The 21,192-nt window shown below is 38.2% G+C and overlaps 1 protein-coding gene across 3 annotated transcripts in view; it reads right to left on the reverse strand.

Moving 5' to 3' along the window:
• LOC105477057 (MALT1 paracaspase) overlaps positions 1–21,192 on the reverse strand; it is an 86,044-nt gene that overhangs the window by 39,874 nt on the left and 24,978 nt on the right. Inside the window, exons 3-9 of one of the 3 annotated variants that reach the window (XM_011733395.3) lie at positions 21,063–21,184; positions 16,964–17,114; positions 8,515–8,693; positions 8,000–8,096; positions 7,134–7,166; positions 3,661–3,687; positions 1,511–1,543 (exon numbers count right to left, since the gene is read on the reverse strand). In XM_011733395.3, coding sequence (XP_011731697.2) covers positions 1,511–1,543; positions 3,661–3,687; positions 7,134–7,166; positions 8,000–8,096; positions 8,515–8,693; positions 16,964–17,114; positions 21,063–21,184 — 642 coding nt within the window. The remainder of the gene's footprint in view (positions 1–1,510; positions 1,544–3,660; positions 3,688–7,133; positions 7,167–7,999; positions 8,097–8,514; positions 8,694–16,963; positions 17,115–21,062; positions 21,185–21,192) is intronic. The other 2 variants (XM_011733396.3, XM_011733397.3) reach the window with 2 other exon arrangements.

Below are 21,192 nucleotides of genomic sequence, written 5' to 3' on the forward strand. Positions count from 1 at the left end.
ACTTGTAGATCAGACTTATCAGACCTTGCTTCCATATTCTTTCGCCTCTAAGCCTCTGCCACAGCATAAGATCTATATTCAGCCTTACTTTATTCTTTTTCCCTCAATCTTTTTCTTTGAGACAGTTTCACTCTTGTTGCCCAGGCTGGAGTGCAATTGCGCGATCTCAGCTCATCACAACCTCTGCCTCCTAGGTTCAAGAGATTCTCCTGCCTCAGCCTCCCACATAGCTGGGATTACAGGCATGCACCACCACGCCCAGCTAATTTTTGTATTTTTAATGGAGATAGGGTTTCTCCATGTTGGTTAGGCTGATCTCGATCTCCTGACCCTCAGGTGATCCTGCTGCCTTGGCCTCCCACAGTGCTGGGACTACAGGCGTGGGCCACCATGCCCGGCCTTTTCCTCAACCTTTTAAGCATGACTATGCCTAATTACCTAGAAACAAAAAACAAACTAAAAATGTCCTCAACTTCCCAATAAATCTATCTATTCACCAATCTCTCCTTCTTTTTAATCTCAAAAGAAGTTTCAACATTCTGATTAAAGCCAATTTCTCTTGTTTTCACCTGGGCCCAAATCCCTATCATCTCTTCTAGGAACTTGCTCTATAAGTTGTCCTCTCTTTGATGGATCACTCTAATCTACACAGTCAATCTACACAGTCTCAATAGATACTTCCTTTCCAAATGTAAATATCCTCACATTTTCCCCTCCTACCAAAACACTTTGAATATGTGCCCTATCTAGTTAATTTCAAATCACCCTTTCTTTCCAACAAATTAATATGTACTGTCTTCATTTGTACACTTCTGAATCTCTTCCCACTATTTTCTACATTGTATCCATGTTTAAATTCCCAGCATAACTCAGTAACTGACACATATTAGGCACTTTCAACATTCCACTCAAAGTCACCAATCATATCTTCAGTAGCTGATCTAATGGACAAATTTTAGACATATTTTATCTGGCTTCTGCCAGAATCAAGATGTTACCTATTATTATCATCTTTAAATGTTAATCTGCTAAACTTTTCTCCCTTACATTTTCCTGTCCCAGGCATGCTTTAAATGCAACTGTTCATTTACATTTTATTCTAAATTATTTTCTCTTCCCATTGGAGAAGATAGAGGGGCAAACGCTAAAGCTACTGCAGCCCTTGTGATTTCTATCCCTCACCAAGAGACAGCACTAACCACTTCCTCCCCTATGCTAATTATGCAGCATGTACATGTTTCTTTTTGTATGCACGTCTGTTTGCATGTTGTGAGAAACACACAAATCACTCCACAGAAGGTGACTTGACCCTAGAAACTGAATTTGTAATCATTTTTAAGCCTCCTCTTCTAAACCTTCTTTTACAGATACAAAAAATAAAACATTTTTATTTATAATCCCAATGTTATTCAAATATTTCTTTAAAAAAGCAAATTAAAATGTCTTAAATTCCTTCTGGAGTTATACACAATAATTATACTTTGATCACGCATTTTAAAGCTCTACTCACCCAAAGGCTGGTCAGTTGTTTGTTCTTTATTATCTATACAAAGATAAAAAAGCAAAACATATAAGATGCTGTTGTCCATGGTATATTTCCAGAGTTAAAGATATAGGAAAAGTATAAAACAGCAGCATCATTTACAGAATATAGTTTCTAATCTTCAGATTTTTAATAAAAACACTCTTGAATGGAAAAAACTGATGGTGGTGTTCACAATAAGAAGTAGCAGTAGTTACCATTTCCTGATGCCACAGCTGGCACCGTTCTACATGCTTTATATACAATAGATCTAATGAAACCTCACTCTACCCTATCTATATTAACTCCATTATATAGACAAGGAAATTAAGGCAGAGAGAGATTAAAGTCACTCATCCAAAGTGATTAAGCTAGTAAGTAGCAAATCTGGATACTAACTGAGGGAGTCTCCTTCTGGATTCTATGCTTTCAATCTCTACTATACGGAAACTAAATCCCTCCCTGCACCTGGAGCACCATGTAGGGAAACATGTAGTTGATCAATTGTATGTCCACTACTGTCGAGAGATAACTTTGTACTATTGGTAAAATAAATGCCACTGAAGCCTATTAAAAGCTTTCCCTGTACAACATTCTTCTTTTAAACCTAAATTTTGGGTAGTCCCTGAATTGTGGGAAGTAAGAAAAAACTCAAAGGGCCAGGAAAATTTTAGAATCTTAGTCGTGGCTATTTACAAAAGTTTTTCTGAAATAGTTTTTCATAATGGTCATTAAAGAAAAGCAAGAATTAACAGACTAATTTAGGAAAGGGGATTCTATTCAGACCAAGAGAAACAATTACTAGGAAGGTTTTTGACAGTTCAAGACCTACTTGAAGCAGGTCTCACTGAGGCTTTGTGTGAATTTAAGGTTACTACAGCAAGGAGAATGATGCACACATAATGGGGACTTTCTGCTGTGTATAATTTGCTTATATTCAGTCAGCACAGTCCAACGGCATTCACAATAATAGATGTTTGCTAATGCAATATGAATATGACACTAAGCAAACTAGTAATGATGCTAAAATAATAAGAAATAAGTAGAGAAGTAATAGGGCTTTCTACAAATATTAAATGACATAACCACCTTCTTAATCTACTCCTGAAAGGTTTTATTTTCAGATCTATTCACAGGTTCCATCATTGTCTTTCAGGAAGCCTACACTGTGTTGATATCCTGTGTCTTCATGTAGTTCTCACTGTTGATATGCCTTTTATCTCAGTTGAAGGCTTAGCTTGTTAGAAATCTGTTCTAATTAAAATTAGCCTACAGAGTTCTGCATATTCTTGACAACTGTCACTCATTAAGAAATGGTCAGCCGGGCGCGGTGGCTCAAGCCTGTAATCCCAGCACTTTGGGAGGCCGAGGCGGGCGGATCACGAGGTCAGGAGATCGAGACCATCCTGGCTAACACGGTGAAACCCCGTCTCTACTAAAAATACAAAAAAAAAAAACTAGCCGGGCGCGGTGGCGGGCGCCTGGAGTCCCAGCTACTCGGGAGGCTGAGGCAGGAGAATGGCGTAAACCCGGGAGGCGGAGCTTGCAGTGAGCTGAGATCCGGCCACTGCACTCCAGCCTGGGTGACAGAGCAAGACTCCGTCTCAAAAAAAAAAAAAAAAAAAGAAATGGTCACTGACCAACCCACCTGTACGGTGCCAATGATCCCCATAAACACACTTCTTACTCCAGATATAGGCACCCACCCAACTAGTTCAAATACACTGTATGACTAAGGAACCAAGAAAAAGGTCCCAAGGGTCTGATCAGTTCAGAAATGTTACCCCTATCACTCTGTCAAACGCTGCTTCCTGCTTTCAGATTAAAGATCATGTACTTCCCCCATTAACTTCCTTGTTATGATATACGGAGTAACACACAATGATAAAAAATACATTGAGGTTTTAGGTTACCTCAAACACTTTTTTTCTACCCTTACAGTTTTATAACCTAAAATATTTTTTGTATCACTTGCATAAAATTGTACTTCATGTAGTTAATTTCAACCTTAAATTATATTATTAAACATATAGAAAAAAGTTACTAGTATTACTATAGCAAAAGAATACCTATGGTATCTTTACTGCATTCAACAACTTAAAAACCTAAAACTAAAGTTTTATGTTTATATTACTCACCAGGATGACCAAGATTATTTAATTCATCTAAAACAAAATAAGAGAAAACAGACTAAGTAATTGAAATGCCAATTTAGCATAAATAGTAAGACTAATCAAAGTAGCTTTGAGCCAGTGAATTATGCTATAGTGTTTTATCAGTTTACAACTTTTCAAATTAAATGAAGAAGCCATGCAAATACCAAATTGCAAAGAATAGTGAATATTGCTGTGCTTATCATTTAGGACTTCTAAGCTATCACTGTTTTCATTAAGTGACAAAAACTAGGCTCTTTCATAATTTATTCATAGTTTTAGATATTCTGGCCAATTAAAACCAGTAATCTCAAATTATCTTTTTTTTAAGTCAACTTTTAATTTTAGAACATTTTAAGGTTTACAGAACTACTGTGAAGGTAGTGCAGAGAGAGTTCCTATATACCCCATACCTAATTTCTCTATTATTAACATCTTACGTTAGCATAGTGTATTTGTCACGTCTTATGCTAGAATAGTATATTTGTCACAACTAATGAATCATTAATGGTCTTTTTTACTCAGGGACTCCATTCAGGATCTCACATTACAACTGCTTGTGTCTCCTTAGGCTTGTATCTTCTTGGTTGTGACAACTGCTCAGGTGTTCCTTGTTTGTGATGACAGTGCAGTTTTGAGGAGTAACTGTCAGGTATTTTGCAGAATGTCACTCAACTGAGATTTGATGTTTTTCTCATGGTTAGATTCATAGTTTCTCAAGGTGTAAGGTGTTTTTGGGGAGAAACAGTGGTTTCAGAAGTAACCTGTACCCCCATGGGACATCTTATCATGGCCAATGGATAGGTAAAATAAGCAATGACATTATAGCCATCTTTTTCTTTCAAGTTTTATGAAGATAAAAATTAACATTAACAATAAATTACAAATGTTATATACTATTCAGACTTTTTTTATGTAGAAACTTTATTCTTTTTTTTTTTTTTTTTTTTTTTTGAGACGGAGTCTCGCTCTGTAGCCCAGGCTGGAGTGCAGTGGCCGGATCTCAGCTCACTGCAAGCTCCGCCTCCCGGGTTCACGCCATTCTCCGGCCTCAGCCTCCCGAGTAGCTGGGACTACAGGCGCTGCCACCTCGCCCGGCTATTTTTTGTATTTCTTAGTAGAGACGGGGTTTCACCGTGTTAGCCAGGATGGTCTCGATCTCCTGACCTCATGATCCGCCCATCTCAGCCTCCCAAAGTGCTGGGATTACAGGCTTGAGCCACCGCGCCCGGCCGAAACTTTATTCTTATATGTTACATAAAATCAATTGAAGAAGGTCTGAGTCAGCACAAGGGTCTGAGTCAGCACAATTTCTTTTGCCTTCAGTATTAGGCTCAACTTATTCCCAGTTACTTAGTAGGCAGCACCATACTCTTTCACCCCTCTTCAATGAGGCTGTATCATACATTTGCAATACAGTTAGGTTCTTTTCTAATAGTCTCCATTCCATCTTGGGACTCCCCTCCTCTGACCTCCTAAATGATTAAAATTTGTATACATGTATTCATCATTAATCATATAGAATAGTTGCACTGCCCTAAAAAAATCCACCTATTCAACCCACATCCCTCATCCTGATCAAGTATCTTCTTCTCATTTAAACATAATAATTGTACATATTTATGGGATACATATGATATTTCGACACATGCATATAATGTATAATGATCAAATCAGGGTATTTAGGATATCCATCATCTCAGACACTTATTTCTTTGTGTGGGGAATATTTCACTTCTAGCTATTTTGAAATACATGGTAAAGAGCTGTTACCTATTGTCACCCTACTCTGCTATCAAACACTAGAACTTATTCCCTCTAACTGCAGGTCTGTACCTATTAACCAACCTCTCTTCATCCACCCCCAAGCCTCTTCCCAGTCTTAATCTACTCTCTACCTTCATGAGATTGACTTTTTTAGCTCCCATATATAAGTAAGAACGTATGATATTTGTCTTTCTGTGCCTGGCTTATTTCACTCAACATAATGACTGTTCCAACCATGTGGCTGCAAATGACATAATTTCATTCCTTTTTTATGGCTGAATAGTCTGATCAAGTATCTTGAACAAAATACACAAAATGCAATAGAGGACACCATGCTCTATAGGTAAAAAATATATATAAAATAAAGGACACTGTTCATATGCAATTCTCAACTTTGTGAACTTTCACTGAAAAAAAATTTGGATCTAATTTTTTCATCTGAGACTTCTGGAGAAACTTCATAACTGGATTTTCATCTTTATGTGTTCTAAATAGAGTTACGTGAAAATTATTATTTAATAGTGTGCTTGCTACTGCAAAAATTACAGAGAATATTGCAGGTATAGAAGCAGCACAGCAAGGTGATAATTCACACGCATCACCCTGGAGCCAAACAGCAGTGCTAGCTTATATTTATTCTTAGAGGTTTCCAACTTTAGGAAGTCTTAAAAACCATGCAATTAGGCAAAAAGGATTAAGACAGGAAGAGGAGTTCGATTAGGATTTCTTCACATGGCTTCCCTCAAACAGGGTTAACAGATCATCGAATTATAACTCCCTTACAAGACAGAATTCTTGTTCGCAACTATGTATTAGGATGAAAACAGTAATTATAGTATTTCAAAGTGATGCTATAGAGACATGCAGGACAGGAAAATCAGAAAATGTAAAATTTAACATTATTTCCTTACTTTACCCAAGTAGAGCCTAAGCTTATGTAATAAAGAGGCAGAAATTGAAAAAAATACTTTGCCATCCACAAATCTCATTTTGCAAAACAATATGACATCACACTAAGGAAAGATGATCCAAGTTTTAATATTTACTCATTACAATTTAAGTACGATGCTTTGGCTAATTAAAAAAAATTAGAAGTTTATGTTGAAACAGATTTTCAGTTCCCTTTACATATTATGGTAAAGGTGACATGGTAGATTATCTAAAGTCTTGTAGCTTCAAAAAATCCTGATCAATTTTATATTAATACAGAATATTTAATATTTCATAAAACATATGTTAAATAAATTTCCTCTCCTGAAACTTTTATAAAAACTAAATTTCATTTGACAGCATCTAATCATGGCTAAAGGACAGACAAAATAATCTAAAACAAATATCCATGATCATATAGCCACTTATCTTTTTAATAAATTTTATGTAGATAAAGCTTAACATTAAAAATTAATTGGAAATGTTCACTACTCAAAAGATACAATGCAGGAACTTTGTTCTTATATGTAATATTAATAGAAAGTCAACTGAAGATTAGTTATTGTAATAGTGTGTCAATTTAATCGTGTCTGTCCATTTATAAAACTTCAAAGATTAAAATACAATATTCTTCAATCAAAATCATTTCTTACAGCTAGTATTTTTTCCATCACTGCACTCAGTAAGCTAAGAGCACTCCACCAATCCCAAGAGTAACTAGCATGCAGGAGATTTGGTTTCAAACCAAAGACTTACACTACCTTCAGTGCACTCCACTGCCTCATCTGTTCTTCCTTGTTTCAGAAAAAACAAATTTGAATATATTGTAATTCATGATCTTAAGAAGGGCGGCCGTCAAGCAAATAGAGATAAATATCATAGAGATATGTTGGCAAACCAACACATGCAAATACCTCCTACTATGAACAATATAACTTCAAATATATTAAGCTGAAATATAACAAATTCCCAAATTATGCAGTTAATAATGGGATTGTTGATTAATAACCTTTCTTTCCTTTATATGTGTATGTTTGTTTTTAAAAATGTTTTATTAAAAATCTTTTTATTATTTTTAATTCAACCTCCCAGCCTGAAGCAATCCTCCCACTTTAGCCTCCCAAACAGCTGGCACCAGGTGCATGCTACCATGCCTAGCTAATTTATTTATTTATTGGTATTAGGGATGGAGTTGCACTATGTTGCCCAGGCTGGTTTCAAACTCCCGGGCTCAAATGAACCACCAACCTTTGGCCTCCAAAAGTGATGGGATTTTACAGGTGTGAGCTACTGCACCTGGCCAAAAATCTTTTTCCACTGAATCAAATTTTTTGTAGCTAAAGCTTTAAAGAATACATATTTTATCATAAATGTTGAAAATAAACTATAACTAAAATAATCTAAATAAAATGGCCTTTTTTCCTGATTATTTTTCCTTTCTGTGAACCTAGATTATGATTTTAGTGTGCATTCTTTCAAATTTCAATATAAATAATATAACTTCTAATACTTAACACATCATTAAATAGTATGGGGTAAAAAGTATAATTTCCTTTGCTTAAACGTTGCAGTTTATATAGCTTATATTATAGTCCACTTGTCAGAACACTGGAGAAATATTTCTTACCTATGATGATTTCTGCCTTCTTGCTATCTTGACTGTCTCGATCATTATATACATGACACCAGTAGGTTCCTTGGTGTTCCAAATCCACATAAGGCACCTATATCAATATTAGAACATGTAAATACTTCCTCTTCAATTTTAATGGCTTGGAGAAAAAGTCATTTTGTGTTTTAAAAATACCCTGCAAAACATAACATCTCAGAAGGCTTTAGACAATGTTACATTAGCTCCATTCATCAGGTTAAATACCAGCAAGTAAATGTTGTAATGATTCTAACAGTGCTGACTTTCATGCAATACTATTTGACGCTTTACATATAAGCCTGAATTGAATTCTAGCACTTTAGCAAATATAAGAGTTAGTTAATATGAAATCATAAGGGACTTTAAATACAAATATTGAAAACATTAAAACATCTGAAAGGATATGAGTTTTAATGTTTACTTTATATTTCAATTGTACCATTTGTTTTACATGTTAACTTCCCCAAATGCCCCCAAAATCAACTTCCTACCATGTATAGCTTTTTGGTCTCATGTGTTAACGGTAATTCATTTTTGAACCACTGGTAGTGAGGAATAGGGCTTCCAACAGCAACACACTGTAAAACCAATGTGCTGCCTGGCATCAGCTTTTGGGAAGTTGGTTCAACACAGATTTGCAACTTGGATTCAGAGACGCCATCAACACTTCCTTAAATTAAAAGAAAAAATAAAATCTCTAGGTTAAAAATAAAAATGAAATTTTCCTATAATTAAAAAAAAAGATGCGTCAAATTCCCCCTTCATTTGTTACAATCTTTAATAACATTTCCCAAACTGTTTCAAAAAACTATAGCACTCATAGAAATGTTAAGAGATATTCTGTGGCCAAAAGAATGCTGTGGACAAATAACTTTACAAAATTCTGGGTTACATAAGGTTAACACATTTCTCAATTGCAGGACTTCTCAAAGTTTTCAAAGTGCTAGTATGCATTGTTAGTTAAGGAGAGGAATATAGTTCAAGTGCCTTCCAAATGTGTTTGGCTGCAGAATCTTTTTGATGGAGGCAAACAACTTATTAACATCTTGAATGATATTGGCATTCAACATGGAAAGCTCTATGTTCCGTTCTTTGACATACTGAAATAAGTTTTGTAACCCGCACTGAATAAATACAGATGAGTTATCACTAACATTTCTACCCCAGGCAGATATTAGAAATCATTTACTTAACACTCATTTAATACTCTTTAAGTTCCCAGAAGGCAAAGAGCTTGTCAACTTTATGCCACAAGTCTCCATGATGAAACTCAGCGTCTAACACATTACAGATGATCAGTAATATTCATTGAATGAATATGATGCCATTTATAAATATATTATTACATGCACAGAAATAGTGTAGAAAGACATACGTTGCTCTCTTAATTCATCAGGATTATTTCTGGAGACTGCTCCACTCCCACACGGACACCTTACCTGGGCTTTGATATCCTGCTCTGGGTCATCCCAGTGCATCCCAGTTCCTCCCACCCCCTCCCACCCCACACAAATGTCTACCATGTTTGGCCCCACCTAATGCCTTTAGAACTGAGTTGACAAGGAAGGGTAAGCCAGCTGAATGTTTTACAAAATTTTAAAAGCAGTGTGTGAGCTGGCATTAGGGTAACCAGTGGTCTCAGTTTGCCTAGGACAGAAAGGTTTCCCAGAATGCAGCACTTAAAAGTGTGAAGACTAGGAAAGTCCTGGGCAAACCAGATGGCTGGTCACCCCTTGCAGGCATGACCAATTAGATCCTCAAGGAACCCCACCTGCAAAGAGATTCTGCCTTCCTCACCAACTCCCTCTCTTGGGCCCTTCTCAAGTGCTCTTGCAGAAGGCTAAAGAGGAGAGGAGAGGTAAAAGATCACCTGTGAAGTGCAGGTCCACAGGGCCTGTTTAAGGCTGAGGGAAACCCTTGGAGGTCCATGAGGCCCTCAGTGAGTGCAATGCCTTTGCTTTCCAAGGCTGGCTGGGGGTAGGGCAGCTAGGCAGGGGGTCTCAGACCCCCTGAGACATAGAAGAGACAAGGGTGGAGTTGGAGAACAAAAATGCTTCAGTGGTTCAATAAGCTGAGACTCTGGATGTAAAGTGAAGAGAGATCTCTTGCAGTTTGGCACTAGAGCTGTAAAACAGATTCTTGAAGTCTTCTCGATATGTCAATCTCAGTCCTGCCAAAGGGAAATCCTCATTCTACCCTCAATTCCATCAGTAGTAAATTGAATATATCTAAAGCCCAGACATAACAACTACAAATTGGATGGACTCATACCCCATTCTAGTAGCCATTACAAGGGGTGTCCCTAGTTCCTGGACATAAAAATATTAATTTCAATCTCTGTTATATGTTAATGTGTAATATGTTAATCTCATATGTTAATGCTCTTTTTCTTTTATACTCAATGTTCAGCATTGAATAATTATGAGACTTACGAAGAAGAAAGAAAATGCAACCCTGTCGGGGGGTGGGAAGCTAGGGGAGGGGTAGCATTAGGAGAAATACCTAATGTAGATGGCAGGTTGATGAGTGCAGCAAACCACCATGGCATGTGTATACCTATGTAATAAACCTGCATGTTCTGTACATGTATCCCAGAACTTAAAAGTATAATTTAAAAAATTTTCCTAATGTTGAAAGAGTCTCACATTTCTAAAATAAACCATGTTTACTTGTCAAAAAAAAAAAAAAAAGGCCAGGCGCAGTGGCTCAAGTCTATAATCCTAGCATTTTGGGAGGCCGAGATGGGTGGATCATGAGGTCAGGAGATCGAGACTATCCTGGCTAACACGGTGAAACCCTGTCTCTACTAAAAAATACAAAAAAAACTAGCTGGGCGAGGTGGCAGGCGCCTGTAGTCCCAGCTACTCGGGAGGCTGAGGCAGGAGAATGGCGTAAACTCGGGAGGTGGAGCTTGCAGTGAGCTGAGATCCGGCCACTGCACTCCAGCCTGGGCGACAGAGCGAGACTCCGTCTCAAAAAAAAAAAAAAAAAAAAGAAAAAGAAAAAGAAAGAAAAGCACAGCTAGTCTACATTCTGGAATTATCAGATTAACTCACATTAACTCAAAGACAAACATCTTAAAGGATCTGGTGAGAAAGGCAGTTAATCAACTTGCACAGAAAATGGTGGCCGACTTACAATTTCAGCAGTGAGAAATTGAAGAAAAAAAAAGAGCCAAATGGAAATAACAGAAATTTAAAATATCAAGATTTTCACTCATCAGTGCATTTGATGGGCTTACCAGCAGACTAGTCACACCAGAGAAAAGGATCAGTAATCTTGAAAACAGGTTAAAAGAAATCCAACTGGAAATAAAGAGATAAAGTGAAGGAAAGAAAGAAAAAAAGACAGGGCTTATAAGACCTGTGGGACAACATCAAATAGTCTAACATACATATAGAGTCCCAGAAAGAAAGCAGAAGAAAAATATTTGGAGATTATGGCTAAAAATGATTCAAAATTGACGAAAGATAACAACTTACAGGTCCAAGAATCAGAGAACTCCAAGCAGAAAAAATTCAAGGGAGCAATTATAAAAGGAATAAATAAATTTCCATGATAAACAATGGAGGCTGAGGCCAAAAGACAATGGAGTAGTATCTTTAAAGTGGTGAAAACAAACCAACACACCTCTAAAATTCTATACACAACAAAAATGTCGTTCAAAAATGAAGACAAAGAGATTAACAGAATTCAAATGCTGAGCTAATTTGTCTACAAATTATTTCACAAATAATTTTTACAAATTATTACAGAAAAACAGCAGACCTGAACCATAAGAACTGTTAAAAGGAATTTTTCAGCCAGAAGGGAAATTTTACTTGATAGCAACCTGGGTCAGAAGGCAAGACTCAAGAGTGCCACAACAGGTAACTATGTCAGTGAATATTTTAAACAAAATCTTTAAAAATTACACACATGTGCCCTGGGCGTGGTGGCTCATGCCTGAAATCCCAGCAGCCTGGGAGGCCGAGGCCAATGGATCATGAGGTCAGGAGTTCAAGACCAGTCCGGCCAAGATGGTGAAACCTCATTTCTACTAAAAATACAAAAATGTACCCGGGCGCGGTGGCAGGCACCTTTTATCCCAGCTACTTGGGAGGCTGAGGCAGGAGAATCAGTTGAACCTGGGCGGCAGAGGTTGCAGTGAGCCAAGATCGCACCACTGCACTTCAGCCTGGGTGATAGAGACTCTGTCTCAAAAACAACAACAAAAAATTATATACACATATGTATCTTTACAAGATTGCTTAAAAGTAAATGTAGAAGTAAAACATATGACAACAAATGTACAATGGGGGGCACAATGAAAGTATGCTATATAAGGTTCTTATATTTTAAGGTTGAATATGTAAAGGTTTACCACAATAAGCTAAAGAGGCATACTGTAATCTGTCACACAGCCACTAAAAATAACACTAAGGCATAGCTAAAGTCAATAAAGGAGATAAAATGGAATATTAAAAAGTGCTCTTTTAGCCGGGCGTGGTGGCTCACACCTGTAATCCCAGTCCAAAAGAGGGCAGGAAAGGAGGATCAAAAGAGAACAAATGAGACTAACTGAAAACAAACACCAAAACATCAGACTTAAACATAATCACATTATATGTAAATGGTCTAAACACCTTAAAAGCGACTTTTTTTCTAGACTAGAGCAAAAAGCAACACTTATCTGTATTCTGTCATCTAAAATGAAACTTTAAACAAAGACATTCCAAATTAAAATAATGAAAAATATATACCATACAAAAAAGCTTAAGAAAGCTACCATAGTGCTGGCCAGGCATGGTGGCTCATGCCAGTAATCCCAGCATTTTGGGAGGCCGAGGCAGGAAGATCACTTGAGCTCAAAGGTTGAGACCAGCCTGGGCAACATGATGAAATCCCATCTCTACCAAAAATACAAACAATTAGCCAGGTGTGGTGGTACATGTGTGTGGTCCCAGTTACTCAGGAGACTGAGTTAGGAGGATCATTTGAGCCTGGGAGGCAGAGGTTGCAGTGAGCCAAGATCATGCCACTGCACTCCAACCTCGGTGACAGAGTGAGACCCCCTCTCAAAACAAAACAAAAAAGAAAGCTTCCATGGCTATATTAGTATCACACAAAGTAAACTTCAAGACAAAGAGGATTACCAAAGATAAAGGAGCATTTCATAATGACCAAAAGCTTAATTCATCAATAAGAGCTAACAACCAATGTTGGCCAAGATATGGGGCGAGTAACCTGAATTCTCATACCCTGTTGGTGGTAATGCAAAACAGTAAACTATTTTGGAAGCTTTGGCAGTTAAGAAAAATTAAACATATATCTACTCTATGATTCCACTTCTATGTAACTATCCAGGAGAAATAAAACGTATGTCCAGAAAAGGCCTTGTATGAGAATGTTCATCGTAGCTTTATTCATAATATTCCAAAACTGGACACAAACTAAATGTCTATCAACAGGAGAATGAATAAACAAACCTAGTCAATTCATACAATGGAATATGACTCAGCAAAAAGACAAGACTGCCTAATGATACACTGAACAACATGAGTAAATTTTAAAAACATTATGCTGAGTGGAAGAAGCTGAATATAAAATATCGAGACTGGTCAATGACTATACATATGTTAAATAGATACATATACTGATGTTATATATACATGTTAAAACTCACTGGACTGTACATGTAGTATCTATACATTGTACTGTATATAAATTACCCCTTAATAAAAATGGGATAAAAAAGTTAAATAAAATTGAGAAATGTTGATATGGGTTGACTGTGTCCCCAACCAAATTTCACCTCGAACTGTAATCCCCACATGTTGAGGGAGGGGCCAGGTGGGAAGCGACTGGATCATGGCAGCAGTTTCTCCCATGCTGTTCTCCTGACGGTGAGTTCTCACAGATCTGGTTATTTACATGTCTGGCATTTCCCCTGTTTGCTCTCTCTCCCTCCTGCCACCATGTAAGACATGCCTTGCTTTCCTTTCCCCTTCCACCATGATTGTAAGTTTCCTGAGGCCTCCCCAGCCATGCGGAACTGTGAGTCAATTAAAACTCTTCTGTTTATAAATTACCCAGTCGCAGGTAGTATCTCTATAGCAGTGTGAGAATGGGCTAATACAGAGGTGCATGAGATATTTTTTCTTTAAAGAAAATGGTGATATTTTTTCTTTTTGTTTTTTGAGATGGAGTCTCGCTCTGTTACCCAAGCTGGAGTGCCATGACGCGATCTTGGCTCACCGCAACTTCTGCCCCCTGGGTTCAAGCAATTCTACAGCCTCAGCATCCTGAGTAGCTGGGATTATAGGCAAGCGCCACCATGCCCAGCTAATTTTTGTATTTTTAGTAGAGACAGGGTTTCACCATGTTGGTCAGGTTGGTCTCAAACTCCTGACCTTGTGATCCGCCCGCCTCGGCCTCCCAAAGTGCTGGGATTACAGGTGTGAGCCACTGCGCCCAGCCGATATTTTATTTCTCAACAACTTTATTGCTATTTGAGTTTAAGAAAGGCTAAAGTGAAAGAATGAAAGCAGCATTTTAACTCTTTTAACAAAAAGTGTGTTTCCCTCCCTATTCTTCTTTTTGTCCAGCAAATACAACAAAGAACATGGTTCTTGATTGTGCACCGAATAAAATAATACCTGACAACTACTCTTTAAAGAGTATACTGTTTTTTTGCCTTGATCAATGCGAGTTATTGAACGAAAAAGATGAAGCAGAGGGAGAGCAAAGCAGTCTGATGAATGTTTCCTTGCAGTGAATGATACACTACACGGCCTTTAGTGCTGACATCAATGCTAGAGTTTTTTTTTTCCACGACATAATTTTTTAGGAACAATACAATAGTTTGGGAGAACAATATGCATTACGGAAAACAATTGAAAACTGAGCAGCAAGACTACTACATGAGAGTTTTTTCTCCTACAAAACTGGAGACCACAACATTCAAATCCATAACAAACTGACCTCTTTTTGATTCACATTCTAATTATAGAACTCAAGACCGTCAGGTCTTAAATGCTATGTATTTATCTACTGATCTACTTTTTATAATGATCACATTTAGTATTCGTGAGTAACTTCAGGAAATAGCATTTTTCCATGATGTTAGTTTCACAATGTGTTTCTTTTTCTTATTTTTTGAGACAGGGTCTTGCTATGCCACCCAGGCCGGAGTGCACTGGTGTGATCTCAGCTCACTGCAACCTCTGCCTCCTGGGCTTGAGTGATCCTCGAACCTCAGCCTCCCGAGTAGCTGGGACTACAGGTGTGCACCGTCAGGCCTGACTAATTTTTTTTTTGCAGAGATAGGGGTTTGCCATGTTGGCCAGTGTGGTCTTGAACCCCTGGCCTCAAGTGATTCACCCGCCCCAGAACCCCAGCCTCCCAAAGTACTGGGATTACAGGTGTGAGCTACCATGCCAGGTTCACGATCTGTTTCTTAAATAAGGAAAAGTAAGTTTTAGATATCGAGAATCCTTCAGAGATTTTTAGATAGCTTTGAATTTGTAAGAATATTAGGTGTTATTGACGGAAATATATCTGTCTCTGCTTTGTGAAACAGAATTCACCCTCGTTCTTCATTCTGTCAATAAACACTTACCGAGCGCTATTGGTTATTCAGTGTTTGGTTTTACAAAAGATCATTAAGAACCAGACTTTCCCTTCAGGAGTTCCATTAAATAGGGAGACAAGCCTGACAATATAAACAACCAAAATATAGAAATATGTTCAAAAGACTAATTTTTGGGAGAAAGAAGTGGTAGCAAGAAAGTCTTCCTGCTTTCTATTGCAACAGATAATCTTTTCTGATAGTTGTGTAAGTAATCTGGGGTCAGGGGCTCTCTCTTATACTTAGTTTAAAACAGGTGTAACACCGAAGCCCAAGGCTGTGCCTCATGAGGGTGGTCACTGAACTGCATAACTGATGAGCGACTACTACCTGCCAGGCTTTGTTCTAAGAACTAGAAAGAGAAAAGGGAACTCCTTATCCCTATACTGCTCAGACAGCTAGCAAACAAATAATTTCAAAAGCAATGCAATGAGTTCTATAATAGAGGTAAAATCAGAATGCCAAGGGAACAGAGGGAGCCGAGGCTTGAAAGAGTCATAAGAGTATGCCAGGCAGAAAAGGTATGCAAGATGGAAGGAAACACTGATGCAAAGATGTGGAGTGTGAATACACAAGGCATTTTCAAGACAATGGAAGCAGCAGGGAGAAACTAAGTTGAGTATAGGTGCCGTGTGTGAGGGCAGAGTAATGGACCATGAAGGAAGGCAAACTTGAAGAGGTCCATGGCAGGGACCAGACTAAGGCCTGTTTATGTCTATGTCATCCTAAGGTATCTGCACACACGTATATGTGTGTGTGTGTGCACGCACGTACACACACAGAGAAAGACAAAGCAGGCTGGGCATGTTGGCTCACACCTGTAATCCCAGCACTTTGGGAGGCCGAGGCAGGTGGATCACCTGAGGTCAGGAGTTTGAGACCAGCCTGGCCAACATGGTGAAATCCCACTTCTACTAAAAGTACAAAAATTACCCAGGTGTGATAGCACGCGCCTGTAATCCCAGCTACTCCGGAGACTGAGGCAGGAGGAATCGCTTAAACCTGGAAGGCAGAGGTTGCAGTGAGCTGAGATTACATGGCACCACTGCACTAGCCTGGGCAACAAAGTAAGACTTTGTCTTAAAAAACAAACAAACAAACAAACAAACAAACAAAACCAAAAACTAAATTACAAAAAAAAAAAAAAAAAGAAACAAAGAAAAAGCACATGGATCAAATCTTAACAATGGTTGACATTATAATGGATGAAGTACCTATGTGAAATTTTGCTATGATTTTTGATACTTTAAAATTATTTAAAAGTAAACATTTAAAATAAAATAAAATATGGGGAATCCCCATGCCAACATTCAGTTTCTTTCATTACTTACTCCGGAAGCTCTCTGGGACATCGCAAACATCCAGCTGTGACCACTGGCTGAATTCAAAGGTGACATTGTTATTAACTCGACAGACATAAAAGCCTGCATCTTTTACATGCACTGCATTAAAAATAAGCTCTGATGTATTTCCATTTGGAATCTGTGGAAGAATCAATAAGAGAATAGAAGTGGATGACTCATCAAAAACACATCTTATAAAATATGCTGTACAAAATCTATGATTTCACTATGGAGCTTTGGAAGTGCAACATTTTTCCCCCAAGTACTAAAACATTTCTGAGTTAAAAACAGTAACACTTTGAGTTATTTAGGACTCAAGTATTAAAAATCCAGTCTTTTACAAATCCATTAACTAGAGAGTTAAGCTGGTCCCAAATATCTTCCAAAGGCTCACTAACAGAAAACTATTTGCTCTGTCATTTAAGAGATCAATCACTGAGTTCTGAAAGAATCTACAACTGCAACACTTAAGAGTTTAGCAGCCATACAGTTTAGCAGCCATACAAACACCACGGCGGCACAGAGAAAACACAGAGAATTAGGCTTGGCTATTGTTTTCAGCTCTGCCCACATTAGCTGGGAAGACATTGGCAAGTTATTTGACGTTGAGACCACACCTTCTGATCTGCAAAATTCTATAAGAGGATAAACTCCTCAACCAAACAATATCCAATCTCCTTCAAGGTCTAGACAGAGAAGGGCTATGGAAAGCGTATCAATGAGACAGTGAGAGGGGGTGGCCATCCACAGGCCCCACCTCCAATAGTAACATTTCTTTTATTAATGCTTTTTCTGCTCCCAGTGATTGATCAGCTACACCCAACTTTGGCACATTGCCAAGGGGCTTATTCAAGTGCCTCATTACAACAATTCCCTTGCAAAGAACAGGTTAATCTGACGATTTAAAATCTGAAATAGTCCCAAATTCAAGACTCTTTCAGCACCTCCATGATGCTCACTGGAACATTTCAGATTTGGGATGCTGAACTTTTAAGTATACAATGCAAATATTTCAGCACCTAAAAAAAATCCAAAATCTGAAATACTTCTGGTCCCAAGCATTTCAGACAAGGGATATTCAACCTGTACTTTAACAAGCTCACTTCCTCCCTCTCCAAACCCCAAGTAACTGAACTCTACTCTCTCCCCTTTCAGTACCTATACCAAAGCAAGAGTATTTTGCTGAGAATGTGACAACTGGGACAACAGGCTGCACTTTGAACTGCCTGACAATCCTACTATATGGTCCTAAGTGTGTTCTCCTTCTAGACTATTGATGTATACTCTCTCCTCAAACCTCCTGTAATCCTAGTTCTCTCAGGTACTGACTTCAGATAGAAATTATCTCCTTTTTCTGCCAACAAATCACAAACCTATCCATGTCTGTACCTATTTACAACTCCTCTGTTCCCTCCTGTTAAAATGGAAGATGCGTCTTCTGAACAAACGCTACTTGGGCTGAAGATCTGTGGAGACTCAGAACCCCAGAGTTGGTACGAAGATTTTATTAAACTGAAGACATCTGGGATTCAACAGATGCAGAAAGAAGTCTTCTCAGGCTTCCTTTATCTGACCCAAAGCAAAAACTTCTGGGAAATGAGGGTGCCATAAATTCCCTCTTGGGGCAACTTTTACTCCCCTTGGTAGACCAAGAGTAAAACTACCATAAATCTCTCTTTGGGGACTTTATGGTCACAATGAAGAGGAGATATCACTGGTGCCTGCATGAACAAACATTACCACAAACTTTGCTATCTTCCCTTGTTCTTCTCCCCTTTGTCTTTCCTGAACAAACCCATCCATTATGCTCACAGGGCCCCTGCCTTTCCCTACTAAATTAGTTACATAACCAGTTAGCAAGCTACTCCTTCTGAAAGCTCTTGCATGCACACAAATAAGCTTTTTCTCCATTAATCTGTCTTCTGTCAGTTAATTTTCCAATCTTCAACACCTCAGTATATAACACATCTCAGAGGCTGATATGGAAAGCCTAGGGGTCATCCTTGATTTCTCTTCCTTCTCCCCATACTCTATATCTAATCTGTCAGCTTAGTTGACTGTCTCTAAAATACACATTGAATAATGCACTGTGATCCACCTTCTCTGCTCCACACTACTGCTACTTCCAGTCAAGCACAGATATTAGACAACTACTCATCTTGCTGTTCTCTGCTTCCTTTAAGCAGCAAGTTCATGTTTTAAAAGCATGAATCCTGGTTGCGCGCGGTAGCTCACGCCTGTAATCCTAGCACTTTGGGAGGCCGAGGCAGGCAGATCAAGAGATCAGGAGATTGAGACCATCTTGGCCAACATGGTGAAACCTGTCTCTACTAAAATACAAAAAATTAGCTGGGCGTGGTGATGCACGCCTGTAGTCCCAGCTACTCAGAAGGCTGAGGCATGAGAATCGCTTGAACTGGGGAGGCAGAGGTTGCAGTGAGCCAAGATCGTGCCACTGCACTCCAGCATGGCGACAGAGCAAGCCTCCATCTCAAACAAACAAACAAACAAAAAACAAAAAACATGAATCCTACCATGTTACTTCCCTTGCTTAAAACCTTTAGTAGCTTCTCACATTATGTTGCCACTCTGTTGATTTTCCTCATAGCTCTTAACTCATAGGAATTAACAGTGCTTGTTCTGTCCCCATTGGTGTGTAAGCTCTTTGAGGGCAGAGACCTTCTGGTCACAGCTGTATCATCAAGCCTAGAACATGGCCTGGCATAAAACAGGTGCTCGACAAGCACTTGTTAAGTAAACATCTCCTACAATACACCTATGATCATAAGAGTGGTTTCACAAAACTTGACTTAAGAGTTTTAAAAGCCATTACAACTCTTCAACTCTAAGATGCATTTTCCATCCCCTACATTTCTACCTTTCTCCAATCAGGACATAGTTTACAAATGATACACTTAATGTAGTAGGCTTTTTCCACTATTTCTCCTCAAAGGGCATTTATTAAAATGAAAGTAACTTTGCAATTGAGAAAATATGATTTAAAAAATACCTTTAGGTACCATCTTTCAAAAGCCTAGGCATGTAAAACATCCTGTCTACTTAATTCTCACAACCTCTGATGATAGGAATTCACATGGCTAATAATGGCAGTCAGGGTTCCAACACAGACCTATCTAGTGCCAAAGCTACATGCAATCTTTTTACTACATTCCACAGTTGCTCTGTCTTACCTCTGTGTAACAGACGGAAATAAAAGATTGTATAAAACCACAGAATTCTCCTACAGTATGAGGCAATCCAATTAAAGGAAAAGTCATTCTCAGAACAGCTTTATTTAGTTTCAGATTTGCAAAGGGAGACATGGCATCAAGTTTGGAAGAAAGCTGAATGACTGGGACTAACAGAGTGAAAAGAATATGGACTTTCTGGGCACTGTGAAAGTGGGAGCAGAGTAGAGAGGGATGAAGGAATGGAAAAGAGAAAACCCCACAGAAGTGGGACACAATGCAGGCAGCCAGACCACTGAGAAACCCCCAGTGCAGGATGGCTCAAGGAACTCTGAAGAAAAGAGAATTCTAAGATGTGATTTAAAATTATTTGTTGGGGGCTGCAGGGATCCAATCATTTCACAAAAGGAATAAATGGCCCATTCTGCCAATCTGAATTTTACTTCAGAATCTACCACAAGGTTCTAAATCTTCTCATACAGATAAAACAGTGATGTGGAATTCTTAAAAAGAATAGCACATTAACTTTCCATATAGCCTTGAAAATCTTCTAAAGATTTTGGTTGGAACATAATCTGTAGTAAAGAGTTTTGTATATACAAGAATGTACTGGTGATGTTTTATACTTGCTAACACTGTTGCCCTAAGTAATCCCTATTTTCCACAATTTTTAAGAGTAGAGAACCGATTTCATTATTGTTTACAATGTTTCTATACGACGATTCTGGAACTGTCTTACCAAAATAATGATTATTGACTACTTCAGTAATAACCTAGCAATGTCTGTCAGACTTTTACCAAACTGTTAAAACTACATTTAGGACAATAATGTTAATTAATTCTCTATCATTCTCTCTCCTTATAACAGAAGCATTAAAAGATATATTTTTAAAAATTACCTCTTTATTCATTTTGAACCACTGATATTGAACAAAAGGATGTCCAGTTGCCCGGCAACACAGTTTCACAAACTGTCCAGCCAAGACTGCCTTTGACTCTGGGTTTATAGTAATCTTTATTCCTAAAGAA

Source organism: Macaca nemestrina, chromosome 19 (genome assembly GCF_043159975.1).
Source record: "Macaca nemestrina isolate mMacNem1 chromosome 19, mMacNem.hap1, whole genome shotgun sequence".
Lineage (NCBI taxonomy): Eukaryota > Metazoa > Chordata > Mammalia > Primates > Cercopithecidae > Macaca > Macaca nemestrina.